This window comes from Betta splendens, chromosome 5, assembly GCF_900634795.4.
Source record: "Betta splendens chromosome 5, fBetSpl5.4, whole genome shotgun sequence".
Lineage (NCBI taxonomy): Eukaryota > Metazoa > Chordata > Actinopteri > Anabantiformes > Osphronemidae > Betta > Betta splendens.
The window spans coordinates 9,162,751-9,176,598 of record NC_040885.2 but is presented as its reverse complement, the minus strand read 5'-3'; the positions used below and the strand labels follow the sequence as shown (position 1 = coordinate 9,176,598).

The 13,848-nt window shown below is 48.0% G+C and overlaps 3 protein-coding genes across 5 annotated transcripts; 1 reads left to right on the top strand and 2 right to left on the bottom strand.

Annotated features, from left to right (window-relative positions):
* Positions 1-1,354: 1,354 nt before the first annotated feature.
* LOC114856035 (acidic mammalian chitinase-like) lies at positions 1,355-3,866 on the top strand. Its single transcript, XM_029151626.3, has 11 exons — positions 1,355-1,477; positions 1,567-1,596; positions 1,677-1,878; positions 1,974-2,030; positions 2,105-2,270; positions 2,390-2,514; positions 2,586-2,709; positions 2,788-2,970; positions 3,050-3,169; positions 3,231-3,369; positions 3,448-3,866. Exons 1-11 carry the CDS (start codon positions 1,453-1,455, stop codon positions 3,726-3,728), a joined length of 1,452 nt encoding a protein of 483 aa, XP_029007459.1. The 5' UTR covers positions 1,355-1,452; the 3' UTR covers positions 3,729-3,866.
* A 109-nt stretch (positions 3,867-3,975) lies between these two features.
* slc6a14 (solute carrier family 6 member 14) lies at positions 3,976-9,116 on the bottom strand. 2 transcript variants are annotated; one of them, XM_029151613.3, is made up of 15 exons: positions 8,083-8,427; positions 7,503-7,653; positions 7,296-7,427; positions 6,888-7,049; positions 6,597-6,666; positions 6,391-6,523; positions 6,172-6,312; positions 5,942-6,077; positions 5,722-5,814; positions 5,527-5,652; positions 5,332-5,450; positions 5,149-5,248; positions 4,923-5,032; positions 4,664-4,831; positions 3,976-4,583 (listed from the first exon to the last, which is right to left on the bottom strand). In XM_029151613.3, exons 1-15 carry the CDS (start codon positions 8,182-8,184, stop codon positions 4,434-4,436), a joined length of 1,893 nt encoding a protein of 630 aa, XP_029007446.2. In that variant the 5' UTR covers positions 8,185-8,427; the 3' UTR covers positions 3,976-4,433. The 2 variants fall into 2 exon arrangements, with proteins under 2 accessions (XP_029007446.2, XP_055364723.1); XM_055508748.1 differs by lacking the exon at positions 8,083-8,427 and adding an exon at positions 8,824-9,116 and having other exon boundaries at positions 3,984-4,583.
* Positions 9,117-10,428: 1,312 nt separating this feature from the next.
* On the bottom strand, positions 10,429-13,242 carry fmoda (fibromodulin a). Of its 2 annotated transcripts, XM_029151644.3 has the most exons (7): positions 13,108-13,242; positions 12,776-12,850; positions 12,146-12,533; positions 11,873-11,995; positions 11,628-11,768; positions 11,279-11,546; positions 10,429-11,195 (listed from the first exon to the last, which is right to left on the bottom strand). In XM_029151644.3, exons 3-7 carry the CDS (start codon positions 12,506-12,508, stop codon positions 11,044-11,046), a joined length of 1,047 nt encoding a protein of 348 aa, XP_029007477.1. In that variant the 5' UTR covers positions 12,509-12,533; positions 12,776-12,850; positions 13,108-13,242; the 3' UTR covers positions 10,429-11,043. The 2 variants fall into 2 exon arrangements, with proteins under 2 accessions (XP_029007477.1, XP_055364726.1); XM_055508751.1 differs by lacking the exon at positions 12,776-12,850 and having other exon boundaries at positions 13,108-13,220.
* Between the last annotated feature and the right edge of the window lie 606 nt (positions 13,243-13,848).

Here is a 13,848-nt window from a genome sequence, read left to right as displayed (position 1 = left end):
TATGAACAAGATGCTATAACCCGTGTTTTGATTTAGGTGGAGCAGGTGGGGATGATGACGTCATGGGCGAAACGCGAATTAAACTGTTCTGAGATGAACAATTTTAGTGTGTCATTCTTGATACATGCTAAATCACTTCTGACTCTACAGTTTATTAGCATTCTCTGGCGGCGAGGCTTGGTACTGCACTTGCAGTTTTCCTTCCATGTTAACACAAAAATCCCTATACAGTATATGTATAACGTTAAATATTTGTTAGGTTTACAATTTTATAAATTCAGCTACTTTTACTTTTTGAATGCCTTATCATTATAATCACAACATGCAGAGAAAACCACACATTGATGTGACCTTAAATTACTACCAAACATTTCTTCCCATTAACAGGGACCTTAATATTTAATATAATTGTTTCCTAGCTCATATTAGTAATGATTAGTAATGACTGGTGCAGTCACTAGCTAAGTCTGTAAGCTAATGTTGTACAGTATAGGTTGCAGTGTTGAATCTCGTGGGTTTGTTGTTTGTCCTGTGATCTAATGTGATATTAAGTCCAGAGATCTGAAATAGTTTATATTTACTACAAACCTTCTTTATTGTCTGTAATAAATTTGTAAGCAAACCCCTTAGAAAGATATGTGCAGCAAATTACAAACAAATGATTACCTGAATAAATTAAAAACTGACTTTTGAACCTACCTGAGACAATTTAGAGGAAGTCATTTGGTCCCCTTCAATGAATCAAGTCAAACTGAACCCTCGCAGATGGAGCTTAAATGGCAGCTTTAGTGGGAAACATTTAAAATAATCAGTGTCTGTTAATGAAGATTTAGAGATGTGACACCGCTGCTGCAAGATTAAGTGCACGGAGCGCTCTGAATAACAATCACCCGACTGCCGATCCGCATCCAAGGGCAGGAGAAAGTGATAAATGACAGACTAAAAATAAAAGCAGGTATTAATGCACGTCTGCGAGCGATAAGGCCGGTGGCAGAGCGTAAGGACAGCAGAGCAAACACCGCTATCTAACAACTTATGGAAAGCGTGACACTAATTTTGCTGTCGAATCAAAATTTATTCTCAAAAGACATTTACTCACATTATGAAAGCAGTTGTGAGACAGATGTTGGACAAAGTTAGAATCACAATAACGACACCATTGGTGCAAGTGGGTCCAACATGTAACCTTTAACTGATTTAAATGTCCTGCTGAATCCAATAACCTTGACAATATCTAATTTAGTCCTATCGTGTTATTATCAAAATGTACCTGAACGCTATCGCGTCTTTGGGGAAAGCCAATAAAACACAACCTGACCAAACAAATGGATGAATTTGACTTTTCACTTGTGCTGAGTCGCCAACCGGTATCAAACAGACCACGCAGATGTTGCAGATAAGGAGTTGGTATAAAAGAGTCTGCTGGTCCTCAGCTCGTTGTACAGAAGCAACATGGGCAAACTACTCATCTGCGCTGGTAAGACGAACTCCTGGCTCTAAAAACCCTGTGAGAGGTTGATGACTGATTCAAGCCTTCATTAATTCTGCCTCCTCTTCCTCCTGCAGGGCTGGCTCTCCTGCTGCACGTGCAGCTAGGTGACTACATCCTCCCTGTGTGCATGTACCGCTGCACGTGGGACCTTATAACCAAAAAGCAACTGTTCCCTGTGTTGCAGGTTCGTCCTACATCCTGTCCTGTTATTTCACCAACTGGGGACAGTACCGTCCCGGTGCAGGCAAGTACTTCCCCACCAACGTCGACCCATGTCTCTGTGACCACCTCATCTACGCCTTCGCCGGAATGAACAACAACATGATCCAGACCTACGAGTGGGACGACGTGAAGCTCTACGGCGAGTTCCAGGCCCTGAAGAACCAGTGGGTGCACGCACGCAGACACACACACACACACACACACACACACACACACACACACACTGAGACTTCACACAAGCTGTCGTTGCTGCCTGCAGGAACAGCAACCTGAAGACGCTGCTGGCCATCGGAGGGTGGAACTTCGGAACCCAGAAGTAAGTGGCAAAGATGGAAGAACCCGCGGGTGCGAGTGCGGGTGCGGTGACGCCTCTCGTCTGCCCGTCCCCAGGTTCTCGGCTATGGTCGCCTCCGCCGCCAATCGCCAGACGTTCATCAGCAGCGTGATCACGTTCCTGCGTCAGTACGAGTTCGACGGCCTGGACATCGACTGGGAGTACCCGGGCTCCCGCGGGTCAGGACCTCAGGACAAGGCTCTGTACACCACCCTGGTTCAGGTCAGTCCCTGGCATTATATCATCATTATAAATGAATGAATACAGGTAAAGTGCATTACATGTGTTATTACAGCAGATCCCGTAGACCTTGTTATCTGTTCACGTCCGTCTGTCTGTAGGAGCTCATGAGCGCCTTTGAGGCTGAAGGCCAGAAGACCAACCGCCCCCGTCTGCTGCTCACCGCCGCCGTCTCTGCAGGGAAGGGAACCATCGACTCCGGATACCAGATCGCCCAGATCGGAGCGTAAGAACGGAGCAAGCGCACGCACACCCACGCGCCCTCGCACGCGCAGTAAACCCCACTCTGTCCCCCAGCGTGCTGGACTACTTCCACGTCATGACCTACGACTTCCACGGCTCCTGGGAGCAGAACGTGGGCGAGAACAGCCCTCTCTACCAGGGCCCCGCCGACCAGGGAGCCATGATTTACTTCAACGTGGTAGGTGGCGTCTCACGTGAATCACCGCGTTCACACCCGCCGTGAGGGAACGCTCACCCTCGCCCCCCTCACGCGCAGGACTACGCCATGAACTACTGGAAGAGCAACGGCGCCCCGGCTGAGAAGCTGCTGGTGGGTTTCCCCACCTACGGCCACACCTTCCGCCTGGCCTCCTCCAACACCGCCGTGGGCGCTCCGGCCAGCGGCCCCGGACCCGCCGGGACCTACACCCGTCAGTCTGGCTTCTGGGCCTACTACGAGGTGCCGCCCGAGCCCGCGTGTGCGTTAGTGCGTCAGCCGGGAGCGCGCGTTCCGTCTTTAACCCTCTTGTTGCTGTCAGATCTGCACCTTCCTGAAGCAGGGCGCCACCCAGGCCTGGGACGCCCCCCAGGACGTGCCCTACGCCTACAACCAAGGACTCTGGGTTGGATACGACGATGTGAAGAGCTTCCAGATTAAGGTGTGAACTCACATGTGGCTCTGTTTCGTGGACGTTGGCCTCACGCTCGCTTTGGCCACAGATCGACTGGCTGAAGAAGAGCGGCTTCGGTGGAGCCATGGTGTGGAGTCTGGACCTGGATGACTTCAGCGGCACGTTCTGCGGCCAGGGAACGTACCCCCTGATCAACACCATCAAGAGTGGACTGGGAACTGGGACAAGTACGCGTGAACCGGCACCTCTGGTAATGAAGTGTCATGGGACGGTTTCCATTTCAAAGTCTTTTCTTTTCTCCTCAGCCTGCAGCGCTCGCACCAACCCCCTGCCTCCAGTCACGCCGACCAAACAGGCCCCACCTCAGCCCGCGGGCGGCGGCGGCAGCAGCGGCGGCAGCAGCAGCGGCAGCAGCAGCGGCGGCAGCACTGGTTCCGGCTTCTGCGCCGGAAAGGCCAACGGACTCTACCCAGACCCAACCGACAAGAACGGCTTCTACGAATGCAACCAGGGAAGCACCTACGTCCAGCACTGCGCCACCAGCCTGGTGTTCGATAACAGCTGCAAGTGCTGCAACTGGGCTTAAGGGATCAATGGCGGAACCTCGCGCTGGCCGTTAGGAGTCGAGTCAACAGCTATGCAACATCTGTCTGCGACTCATTGATGAACAGCTGTGTAACATCTGTCACTGGTCTTCTTTAAATAAATATGACATTTAAAGCAATTTCAGAACTCTCCTTATTTTTATAACATTCATTTTAAAACTCATTATCTTAAATATAATGTACATACCTGTATTGTCTTGCTCATTTCAGCTGCAATACAATACAATACAATTGAATTCTGAAATTATCTTTATCCAGTTTGCCTGATCAAACATTTTTCAACTAATGTAAATATACATACATTCCTGCTCAGAATTGTGCATCCACCATGTTTATCAATGAACATTTCTGGGACAAAGCAGAGAAGAGTCTACAGTAAGTACTTGAGGGATGAGGAGAATGATGGCAAAGAAAGCTAGGCTTAATCATAAGAGTTTCATCCAGGTTTGCGAATGTATAAATCGTCCACTAGATGGCGCTCAAGCAAACTGAATATGAGCGCGACACGCGGCACACGATAAAAGACATGAATAGCGTTAAACACTGGTACAGTAACAGGGGAACACTGCTATTTGACCAGAAATAACTTATTTATTATCATTATCAGAGGCAAGGAGGAGATAATGTGGGTTTTTAAAAAACTAAAATCAGTGTAAGACATGAACAATATAAATATAAAACGAGGTTCAGAGCCATGAGTTGGAGATTACAGTAACGTCTGGCGTGGTTCTATTGTTCTTCCTTCTCTTGGGACGAGTCTTAGAGTAACGTTCTCCGCGGTGCTCGTCCAAGTACGGATGCCAGTCGTCGGATGCAGAACACAACGACTTCAGACGCTGTGAAAAGACCAGGATCAGCATTGTTTCCAGAGGTCACGTCTATTTACTATATTACTGTATTTACAGGTGTCACACACCTTCCAGGGGCTCCCCTCTGCTCGCATCATCTTAAACAAGGCGAACACAGGAATACAGAGGAGGATGAACACCACCATGCACCAGCCCAAAGCCAAGCCCCAGGATGGGAACTGGACAGCGCCGTAGGAGGGTGGAGTGAACGTTATCAGAGACCACACTAGGATCACCTAAAACACAGGAAACCACAAGTCTTACATTTCAAACTGTATTATACAAATAAGTCATCACCACAGTGTCCTTGGGTTCCGCTGTACTCACCACTATGATGCAGGGGCTGATGAAGAACCAACATGTCCTCCACCACAGCCAGAAAAAGAAACTCTTCTGTCCCAGCATCATCTCAATGTCTTTAATGAAGCGATTCCCTCCTTTAATTCACGAGGAGAAAATATAAATAAAGAATTGCAGAAGCTGGAGATTAAAGCCGTCTGTGCGACATTTCCATGCACCTTTATGTCAATGCAATATGATTATGCCAATTTACCGTATATGTAGCAGACACCAACGATCTCCAGCAGGGCCAGAAACAGAAGCACCCAGCTGGCAACAAACTGGTCGATGAGCGTCACCCAGTAGATCCCTGCCTGCACCAACACACACGCGCAGGAGCTTAGCTGGGATGTGACAGGGTGAGACACCAGCAACACAAAGGTAGAGGTAGAGATACCTGTGTGACGCACGGAAGGCCCAGCAGGTAGAGGAAGGAACACGTGGCCAGAGTCAGCAAGGCACGTTTGGATTTGAAGAAGTTAGGGAAGGCGTCAACTAGAGATGTGGTGATCACCTCTAAGGAGAGAGACAGAATGAAGAGGGAGCACGGACAGGCTGCACCGGGTGTCAAGCCTTTAGGGTCAAGTCTCACCTATTCCTGCAAACTGAGAGTCCAGGCCAACAGTCAAAAGCATGAAGAAGAACAAGACGGACCACAGTGGTGAGACAGGAAGCTTGGACAGAGCGTCTGGGTAGGCGATGAACGCCAGGCCGAACCCTGCAGAGACAAGTCACGCGTCAGAGGCCGCTCAACGCCTTCACTGAGTGGTGACGGCGTCCGCCTGACCTTCCTTCACCACTTCACCAACAGGCATTTTGTAGACGTGAGCCATGTGACCCAAGATTGAAAATATGGCAAAGCCTGCAAGGACGCTGGTGCCTGAAGAGACATGAAGACAGTTACAACAAATAGACTACATGCTGCATTTTTCTAGCTTTCAGATAAGCTTCTATCTAATAATGAAAATGACACTTAAATGAGCTTTCTTTCAGTATAAAAGTTCTACCTGCATTAGTGAGCGTTACAATAAACGAGTCCTTGAACACGTTGTTGTGGAAGTTGTTATAGGAGGCGAGCGTCATGACGCCACCCCAGCCGATGGAGAGAGAGTAGAACGTCTGCGTCGCTGCGTCTTTCCAGATCTAAAACAAACCACAACAAACACAGTGCCTCCTTGACAAAAACATGTCCTTGGATCTCCATGGAAGCATGAAGATACTGAAAGGTTATTTTTACCTGTGCATCAGTCAGTTTAGTCAGGTTGGACTGGGAGCCAATGTAGAACTCGATCCCATCTCTGGCGCCCTCTAGTGTCACACCTCTAACCAACAGGATCAGAATCACCACATAAGGAAACGTGGCTGTGAAATACACCACCTGGAAGCACACGCGACAGGTCAATAAAGTAATGGACGCGTGGGTCTTTCCTCAGACTACTGGACGAACACATCCTACTTTTCCTGATGACTTGATGCCTCTGATGAGCGCTGCCATCACAAGCATGGAGCTGAGCAAGAGACAGAGGGCCAGGTGCCAGACCACCGGTCCCGTCTGGTCCAGACCACTGGATCTCTGCAGGGCCACGCGACTGAGGAGGAGAGACATCTGAGCGTGTGTGTGTGTGTGTGTGTGTGTGTGTGTGTGTGTGTGTGTGCTCTTACTCCCAGTACTGCTCACTCAGACTCTGCACTGGAACCGATGGAAAAGTGCTGTTTCCCTCCGTCCAGTTGGCTACAACAACACCAGTCGTATTAACAGACACTATGGACACTTAGTCAATTAGTGCAGCAGCTGCTTTAAAATATATGGTAGTATTCTAGTTTTAATGTAAAAAAATAATAATGATAAAAAAGCACAGGAAATGTCCATATACTGTATGTGTGTATTCATTTCTGTCAGCATTTAGTCATTAGCCCATGAGAATGACACATCACCACGTCTTCACCATGCACCTATGGGTGTGTCGCTGCAGTTCCCGCCAGCCCAGCCCGAGCAGCTGGACCACGGCAGCGGAGACTGGAAGGAGGCGAACATGTAGTACAGGCTGTAGGCGAGGATGACATTATAGTAAATGGATACTATTAGAGTCACCATAACCATGGCAACACCAACACCTGGAGGAACAAACACAGGTTGTCACATCACTCTCTCTGAGGCCCACACGTAGTGTATGTCTGAACCATTTGACAGTTTGCCTCCTACAGTAAACCAGCTTTGACCTATGACGCAGCATCGCTTTCGGACACAATACGTCAAATAATCCAACGCGAGTCAGAACGGCGATGGATCGGCAGCTGCGCGGTTGACCATTAACCAGCAGTCACACTGAATTCCTCATTTCCACCGTAGGTTAAACTCACCCTGCAGTAGCGGCACCGCTCTCCAAACGTTAACCGGCCCCTGGCTGCAAAACTGGCCGAAGGCACTTTCCAGGAAGAAGAGAGGGATTCCCGTGAGCACCAGCATCACGAAATAGGGAATAAGAAAAGCACCTGGAGGGAAGAAGCACCAGCAGCGTTATCAAACGGCATCCATCCATTAAGTGGTTTCCTCTCATGCCGACGCACCCCCTCCATTCTTGTAGGCCAAGTACGGGAACCTCCAGATGTTCCCCAGTCCAACAGCGTAGCCGATCGTCGATAGGAGGTAGTCGGTCTTGCTGCTCCAGTTCCCACGTTCAGCATTCTCATCCCTCTCCTCCACACGCGAGTCCTGCTCCTGCAAAGCCAGAATCACAACCTTTAAAGGGTTCACACGAATACGACACAACGCATCATAATAACAGAACAGTCCTAACAGTATTACAGTCTAATTGAGCCTTTAGTCACAAAGAAGCAGGAAGTGACACTGGTTCAAGTATCATTAAGGAATTTTACCTACATTTGAAGTTGAACATTAACACTTAACCACTAACCAGCTCTAGGCTACAGTGGGAGAACGGTCCTACTCTGCAGACATTTGAGCTATAGAAATATACGTTTTAGTAAAAAACAGAGTGCTGTTCTGTGGAGTTTAACAGTTTTATCTCAGATTTTTAAAATAGAAAATATTAGAAATTCAAACAAGCGCTTAACTTCCTAATCATTTTCAAAATGTATCCGTTAAACAATTGATTAAAAGTCGGGTCGAACAGGTTTTCACACCTACCGGGTTGACGGCAGCAGGATTCCTTAAAATGAAATCCTTGAAGCTGTTCCACGTGTACTCCCTCATGTCTGCTTGTGGAGCATTTGAGTAATAAAGGCCCATCACTAAGGCGACTCTGTTTTAAAGTCACCACCGCCATCAGACAAGGAGGTGATGCTTCACGGCCAATCATGAGCCCAAACCCTCCCCCTGACGCCTCTGACCTGCACGCGTGAGCTTCACTCAGCAGCCTTTTTTAAATGGGAATCATGATTTAATGCACAGATACTGTGGGAGGCAGATTTCCTCCCACGCCTGTTGACGACCTACACCCATTTAATCCGATCGACCCCGCTGCACGTTGCTCCCTCTGTGATGACTCCCGCTCTTATATTGGGGTGTGGATTTCAATTGTACAATGTCACGAGCGTCACCACAGCTTCTCCCAGTGATTGAACGTTATAGGGTCTGTACTGCTACATATACAAACAGACGGAGACGTGGCGGGCGCAGCGTCCAGCCGGTCGTGGCCGTGGGGTGTGACTCAGCCCCTGCAGGTGACCGTGACTGTACCACCGCTGTGACCGATGACGGCTGGGGCTCGGTTTGGTCGGTGACACGCGCTCGTAATGACAGTGCCGTCGCCACGCGCACGTCTGTGTCACCTGTAATGACAGCTTGAAGGCGCGACCGCAGCGCCACGAGATCCCGACCAACAATGACACAGGCGGATAAACACAAACAAACTCTGGTATTACTCACTGGTCAACACGTTATGACGACATGTCTTACACTTGTGTCATCCTCACACCCCTTGTTTGTTAGTTTTACTGCTCATCTTCTTCTGTGGTGAACGTTGAGCAGGAACGGTACAGTAGCATCTCTGGTCAGAGCGTGGGTCTCTCTTTTTATTTCTCACGTTTAGTAAAGCTGTGAAAAAAACACTCAAAACATCCAGAGATGATACTGGCGACACTGTACGCGTGACTGTTGTGCTTTTACAGTACATTACTTTACTTTAGCTTCATGAAGAGTCCAGCAGAGCGAGCAAGGCTGTCAGGCTGAGAGGGGGCGGAGCTAAACGACAGGTAGGTCCAATCACGAATCACCTGCAGCTCAGGTGATTCCTCAGAGCGCAATGTATTATGGGTGTTGGAGGACATGACCGTTTTCAACAACACGACTTGCTTTTCAGCCGTAAAGTATCACTTTAAATATGAAATATTTCACTTATAATAAGCAGACCTGGCAACGCTGGACCTCGCCAGTCCCATGCATACCAACTATATTTACAAAACAGTTAAAATTGCTAAACCTATTTTTATTCAAAGGTGCTGTTGTTTTTATTATTGTTGATTTCATGGAGCAATTTACCACTTTGTATCGACAATTAATACAAAACCTTATTGGATTAGAGTCCGATGGTGTTATGGGTTACAAACGGTTAATATCAAGAGAAACGAAAAAAAACACCAAAAAAAAACGAAAAAGTGCCTAATCTTCAGGACAAATTAACCAGAAGACGACTTGATTTCAGCCGATACATTCAGCATTCTGGAAAGGGCAGCATAAATACATTACGTGATTTGCATGTGAGCACTGGTTTGCAGTAAGGAAGAAGGTGATATGAACAAATGAACATCCTGATTAGTGTTACAACACTATTCTGATTTAACATTTCTTATAGATGTTACATCCTAAGTAGAAGCATTTTTTTACCATTTTACCAACATATTCACAGTCTTGGAGTACTTCAGTGGAAGTAAAACATGAATCATTACAAAGAAAAGTATATGTTTAAGATTAAATTGATTTATTGAAGCTTGTATCACACGTTTCTACATTATAAAACTGATGCTTGTCTCGTCCTGACCATCTTCTGCTCAGAGGGAGACCAACAGTGAGTCGAAGAGCTTCCAAACCCAGCAGCACAGAGAAAGCAGAGGTTTTTTCTTCATTGTATTAGAAAAAAGGTCAGATCGGCTCATCATCAACCTGCCGGCTTGATCTGCATTCAAAGTCCTCATTGTCCTCGGCTGATGACACGCAGCCACTATCTGTGAGCTGTGCGATATACAATACATCAGCCGTCCAGACTAATCCTGCAGATGCAGACGCCCCAAGTGTCTAAATGTTTACTCACTGCTCGTCTGACACATGCAGGGATTTAGTGTCTGAGCTCATCGCCTCTCAGTGACTTGGATAGAGGCATGCACAAAACCTATTTCTTCAGTGAGAGCGTTTTTTGAGTGACCTCTTGTGGAGCTTTTACCATGAACTAACTTAATTATAGCAATATTAAATCAAAAGGCAAACAAATAAAATTGTCTGATGAAAACTCTACAGGATGATGGAGGACACAGGAAGCACCGTCTAAACTTTTATTAGTTCTGCCTATGGGCTCGTGCGTACAGCATAAACTATATCATAATTATTTCATGCAACATGTACAGTAACTCAAGAGTCAAACACCCAATGTCGTCATTTAATGCATTCACTATAATATGGAGACGCTTTTCATGAAGAGACCGTATTTGCTATTTAAGGAAACTTGGCTTCACTGTGCAAAAGGAGGGAAAACCACAGAAACAAACGGTCACAGCATTTTGTAAAAAGAAAACAAACAACAAAACAAACAAAGCGCTAAATTGCAATAACATATTTTCTGGAAAATTTGATATTAATAATACTATGAAATTACATGATTGCTTTTGCAATGATCATTGATCCTCAGCGCGACATACAAAGAGAATCAGGGTCGGATTATTTTCAGTTCACATAAAAAAAGTAGAGAACTGAGATGTGGCCCACAAGCTTTTACAGAGTAAAGGCGCCGCTAGCGTAGCTAGGTTAGTTTTGCAGAGACAGGTGGCCACTGTGTTTATGTTTATTACAGTACATTAAGTATCGGCTGTTCACATTAAATCTGCCTCGGTTTGGTGTCACTGTGGTTGGTCTAAATCGTTAGTCGCTCTGTGTTTGCTAGACCTCGATGCTGGAGGCCTGGCGCAGGCAGAGCAACGACTCGGACGGGATGTCCTGGCGGCCGATCTCGTTCCCGTCCAGACGCAGCGTCTGCAGCCTAGAGAAGTTGGTCACGTCCACGACGCTGCAGAAGCTGCCCAGGGTGAACTCTGCAGGCAGGCGAGAAGGGGAAGCGCGGTTACGACTGCCTCCGCACGTGCACACAGCAGCTCGCGGGACGCGCCCCACTGACCTTTGATCTGGTTGGCCTGCAGGTACAGGTGTCGCAGCGTGGTGCTGACCGGCGGGATGCGCTCCAGCTTGTTGAAGCTGAGGTCCAGCTCCACCAGCCCAGTCACGTTGAAGGTGTTGGGAGGGATGCCCTTGTCTGTGAGCTGGTTGTGAGCCATCCTGATGTACTGCAGCTGAGTGAAGTGGCTCAGGAAGTCCACTGGTAGCGATTCAATCGAGTTGGACTCCAGGTAGAGCTGGTGCAGATGCTCAGGCAGAGCCTCTGGGATCTGGAATCACATTAATGAACGTTTTATAGAAGTAATCGTGTCTTTGCATTAAAACAAGGCACGTGCAAACGCACGTATGACCTTTTTTAGCTTGTTGTTGCTGATGTCCAGCAGCGTCAGGGATTTGAGGCCTTTCAGCGATGTGCTCATGTCAGTAACAGCGTTGTCATGGAGATATAAGATAGTGAGGTTATCCATTCCTTCTAGTTCTGCAGGCGTTACCTAGGCAACAACAGCAACAGTTTTAAAGTCCAACTTTTTAAATGTGATGCACAGTCACAAAAGGCAAAGAGGCTCCGTAAATATTAAGCGCCACGACTCAGTACTTTCTCAATCCCGTTGTGGTCGGCTCTCAGGTCCCGCAGGGTGCGAGGGAGGTTGGGAGGAAGACTAGTCATGTTGTTGTGCTGTAGATATAAACGCTCCAGTTGCTCCAACTTGGAAAATGCCTAAATGAAAATGTCGTAATTAATTCATATGTGTAAAAATATGAACAACCTGCCAGTCTCCTGGGAACCATTAGACCTACACCACCGCATCACACTGTGTCAAAGTGTAACTCACATACGCTGTGTCTGAGCCTGACTGACTAACTGTACCTTCTCGCCGATGTTTTCGGAGCGCAGCTGGTTGTGGTGCATCATGAGCCAGATCAGGTTGGTGGCATTGACCAGAGCCGAGTCGGGCACGGCCGTGATGGCGTTGTTCTGCAGGTACAGGTACTTCACGTGGGCGGGAACGGCCGGCACGGCCGTCAGGCCGCGGCCGTCGCAGTACATGGCGACGGGGAAGGACGGGGGGCAGTCACAGGCGTCGGGACACGCCCCCGCTTTGGCGTCCGCCTGCAGCGAGTTGTAATGGTACCGCTGGCTCCAGCCGTAGAGCCACGCGAAGGGGTCTCGCTCAGAGGAGAGGGAGAGCGGCAGCAGGGCCGACAGGAGGAAGACAGTCGCCTGATGCATGGTCTCAGGCTCACGGCTCCGTGATCTGAGGCAGAGACACAGAGAGGCAGCGACCGGGAGTGAAACGAAAGGGAGAGACGGAGGCCGTCGACGGAGCAATAGAGCATCTTTACAGTGAAACTATGGCAACAGCGTAGCTCAGCGCAGACCTTGTCTATTCTTCCATCGTCAGGAGTCTTATTTTCCGTTTTAAACAGATTCATATTGTACTGAACTCACCAAAGCATCAGGCAGTTTACGTGAGGCGTTCATGCTCTGTTCACTTACATGCTAAGAGTCCTTCTTTGCTGTAAACACAGCCCGAGGGGCAGTGCAAATCCTGACTTCGTTTGGTGAACGTACCTGCGCGGACAAAGGCACATTCTTAGAGGTATTACTCCACAGGGAGTCCTCACGTGAAGCGTTTAAACCAATTTAACAAATTCCAGCTCTGTGAATGTCTCTCCACTGACTCCGACCCTGCAGGAGAACTACAGTAAAAACGAAGCCTCTATCCTCGAAATTCTTCTTTTTTAAGGTTTTATTGGACAAAAATACCCATCTGTTCACATCCATTTATGTGCATTAGAACACACACACACACACACACACACACCTACCTGATGAAAGAGGCTGGCCCTCCTCGTCCCCTCGCAGTCAGAGTGTGCGCACAACTGGATGGGACTCAAACAAAAACCCGTCCTCCCCTCCCTGGTCTCCTTCCCATTGTACCATTCCCCCTCTCCTCTCCCTTGCTTCGCTGCTGGTTCTTTCCACCCCCTAATCCACCCACCTGCACCCCATTTTCTGCCTTCAGCATGGCCCAGTGCACCCCGCACCCCAGTCTGGAGCCTCTCTCTCCCCTGATGGGAGCGATGTGTGGGCAGGGGCTGTGAGGGATTGCTCCCATCTGTGTGCATTCAGACCCTCTCAGCTCAACCCAAAATAAACCCAACTGGTTTTGAGTGGGTTTAGTTTAAAGCTACTGTAAGTGTACAGTATGTAGTGGAAGGCAGATTTCAATACATGATACAACGGTGACTCTGATGGATTGTTTTGTGTTTAGTTGTGTAACCACCCATAAAAGCATGTGTTATACATAATGTACAACACTAAAGTACTCTGAACATATACTGTATAAATCAAAGGAGAGCCGTCCCTGTATAAAATCCAGTGTGTGCCACTCTTTGAGGGGATGGCTCCATCTGACTCCATTCAAAGCAGCCCAGCATATTGTAAGGGGTTAAATGGAAACATGTGTGACAGTGCTCTCATATTGTCTGTCTGGTCTCAATGTGGGCCCCTTCCTGCCTTTGCGTCGTCTCTCCGACATGAGCTCCATCAGAATCAGGGTTTTCATT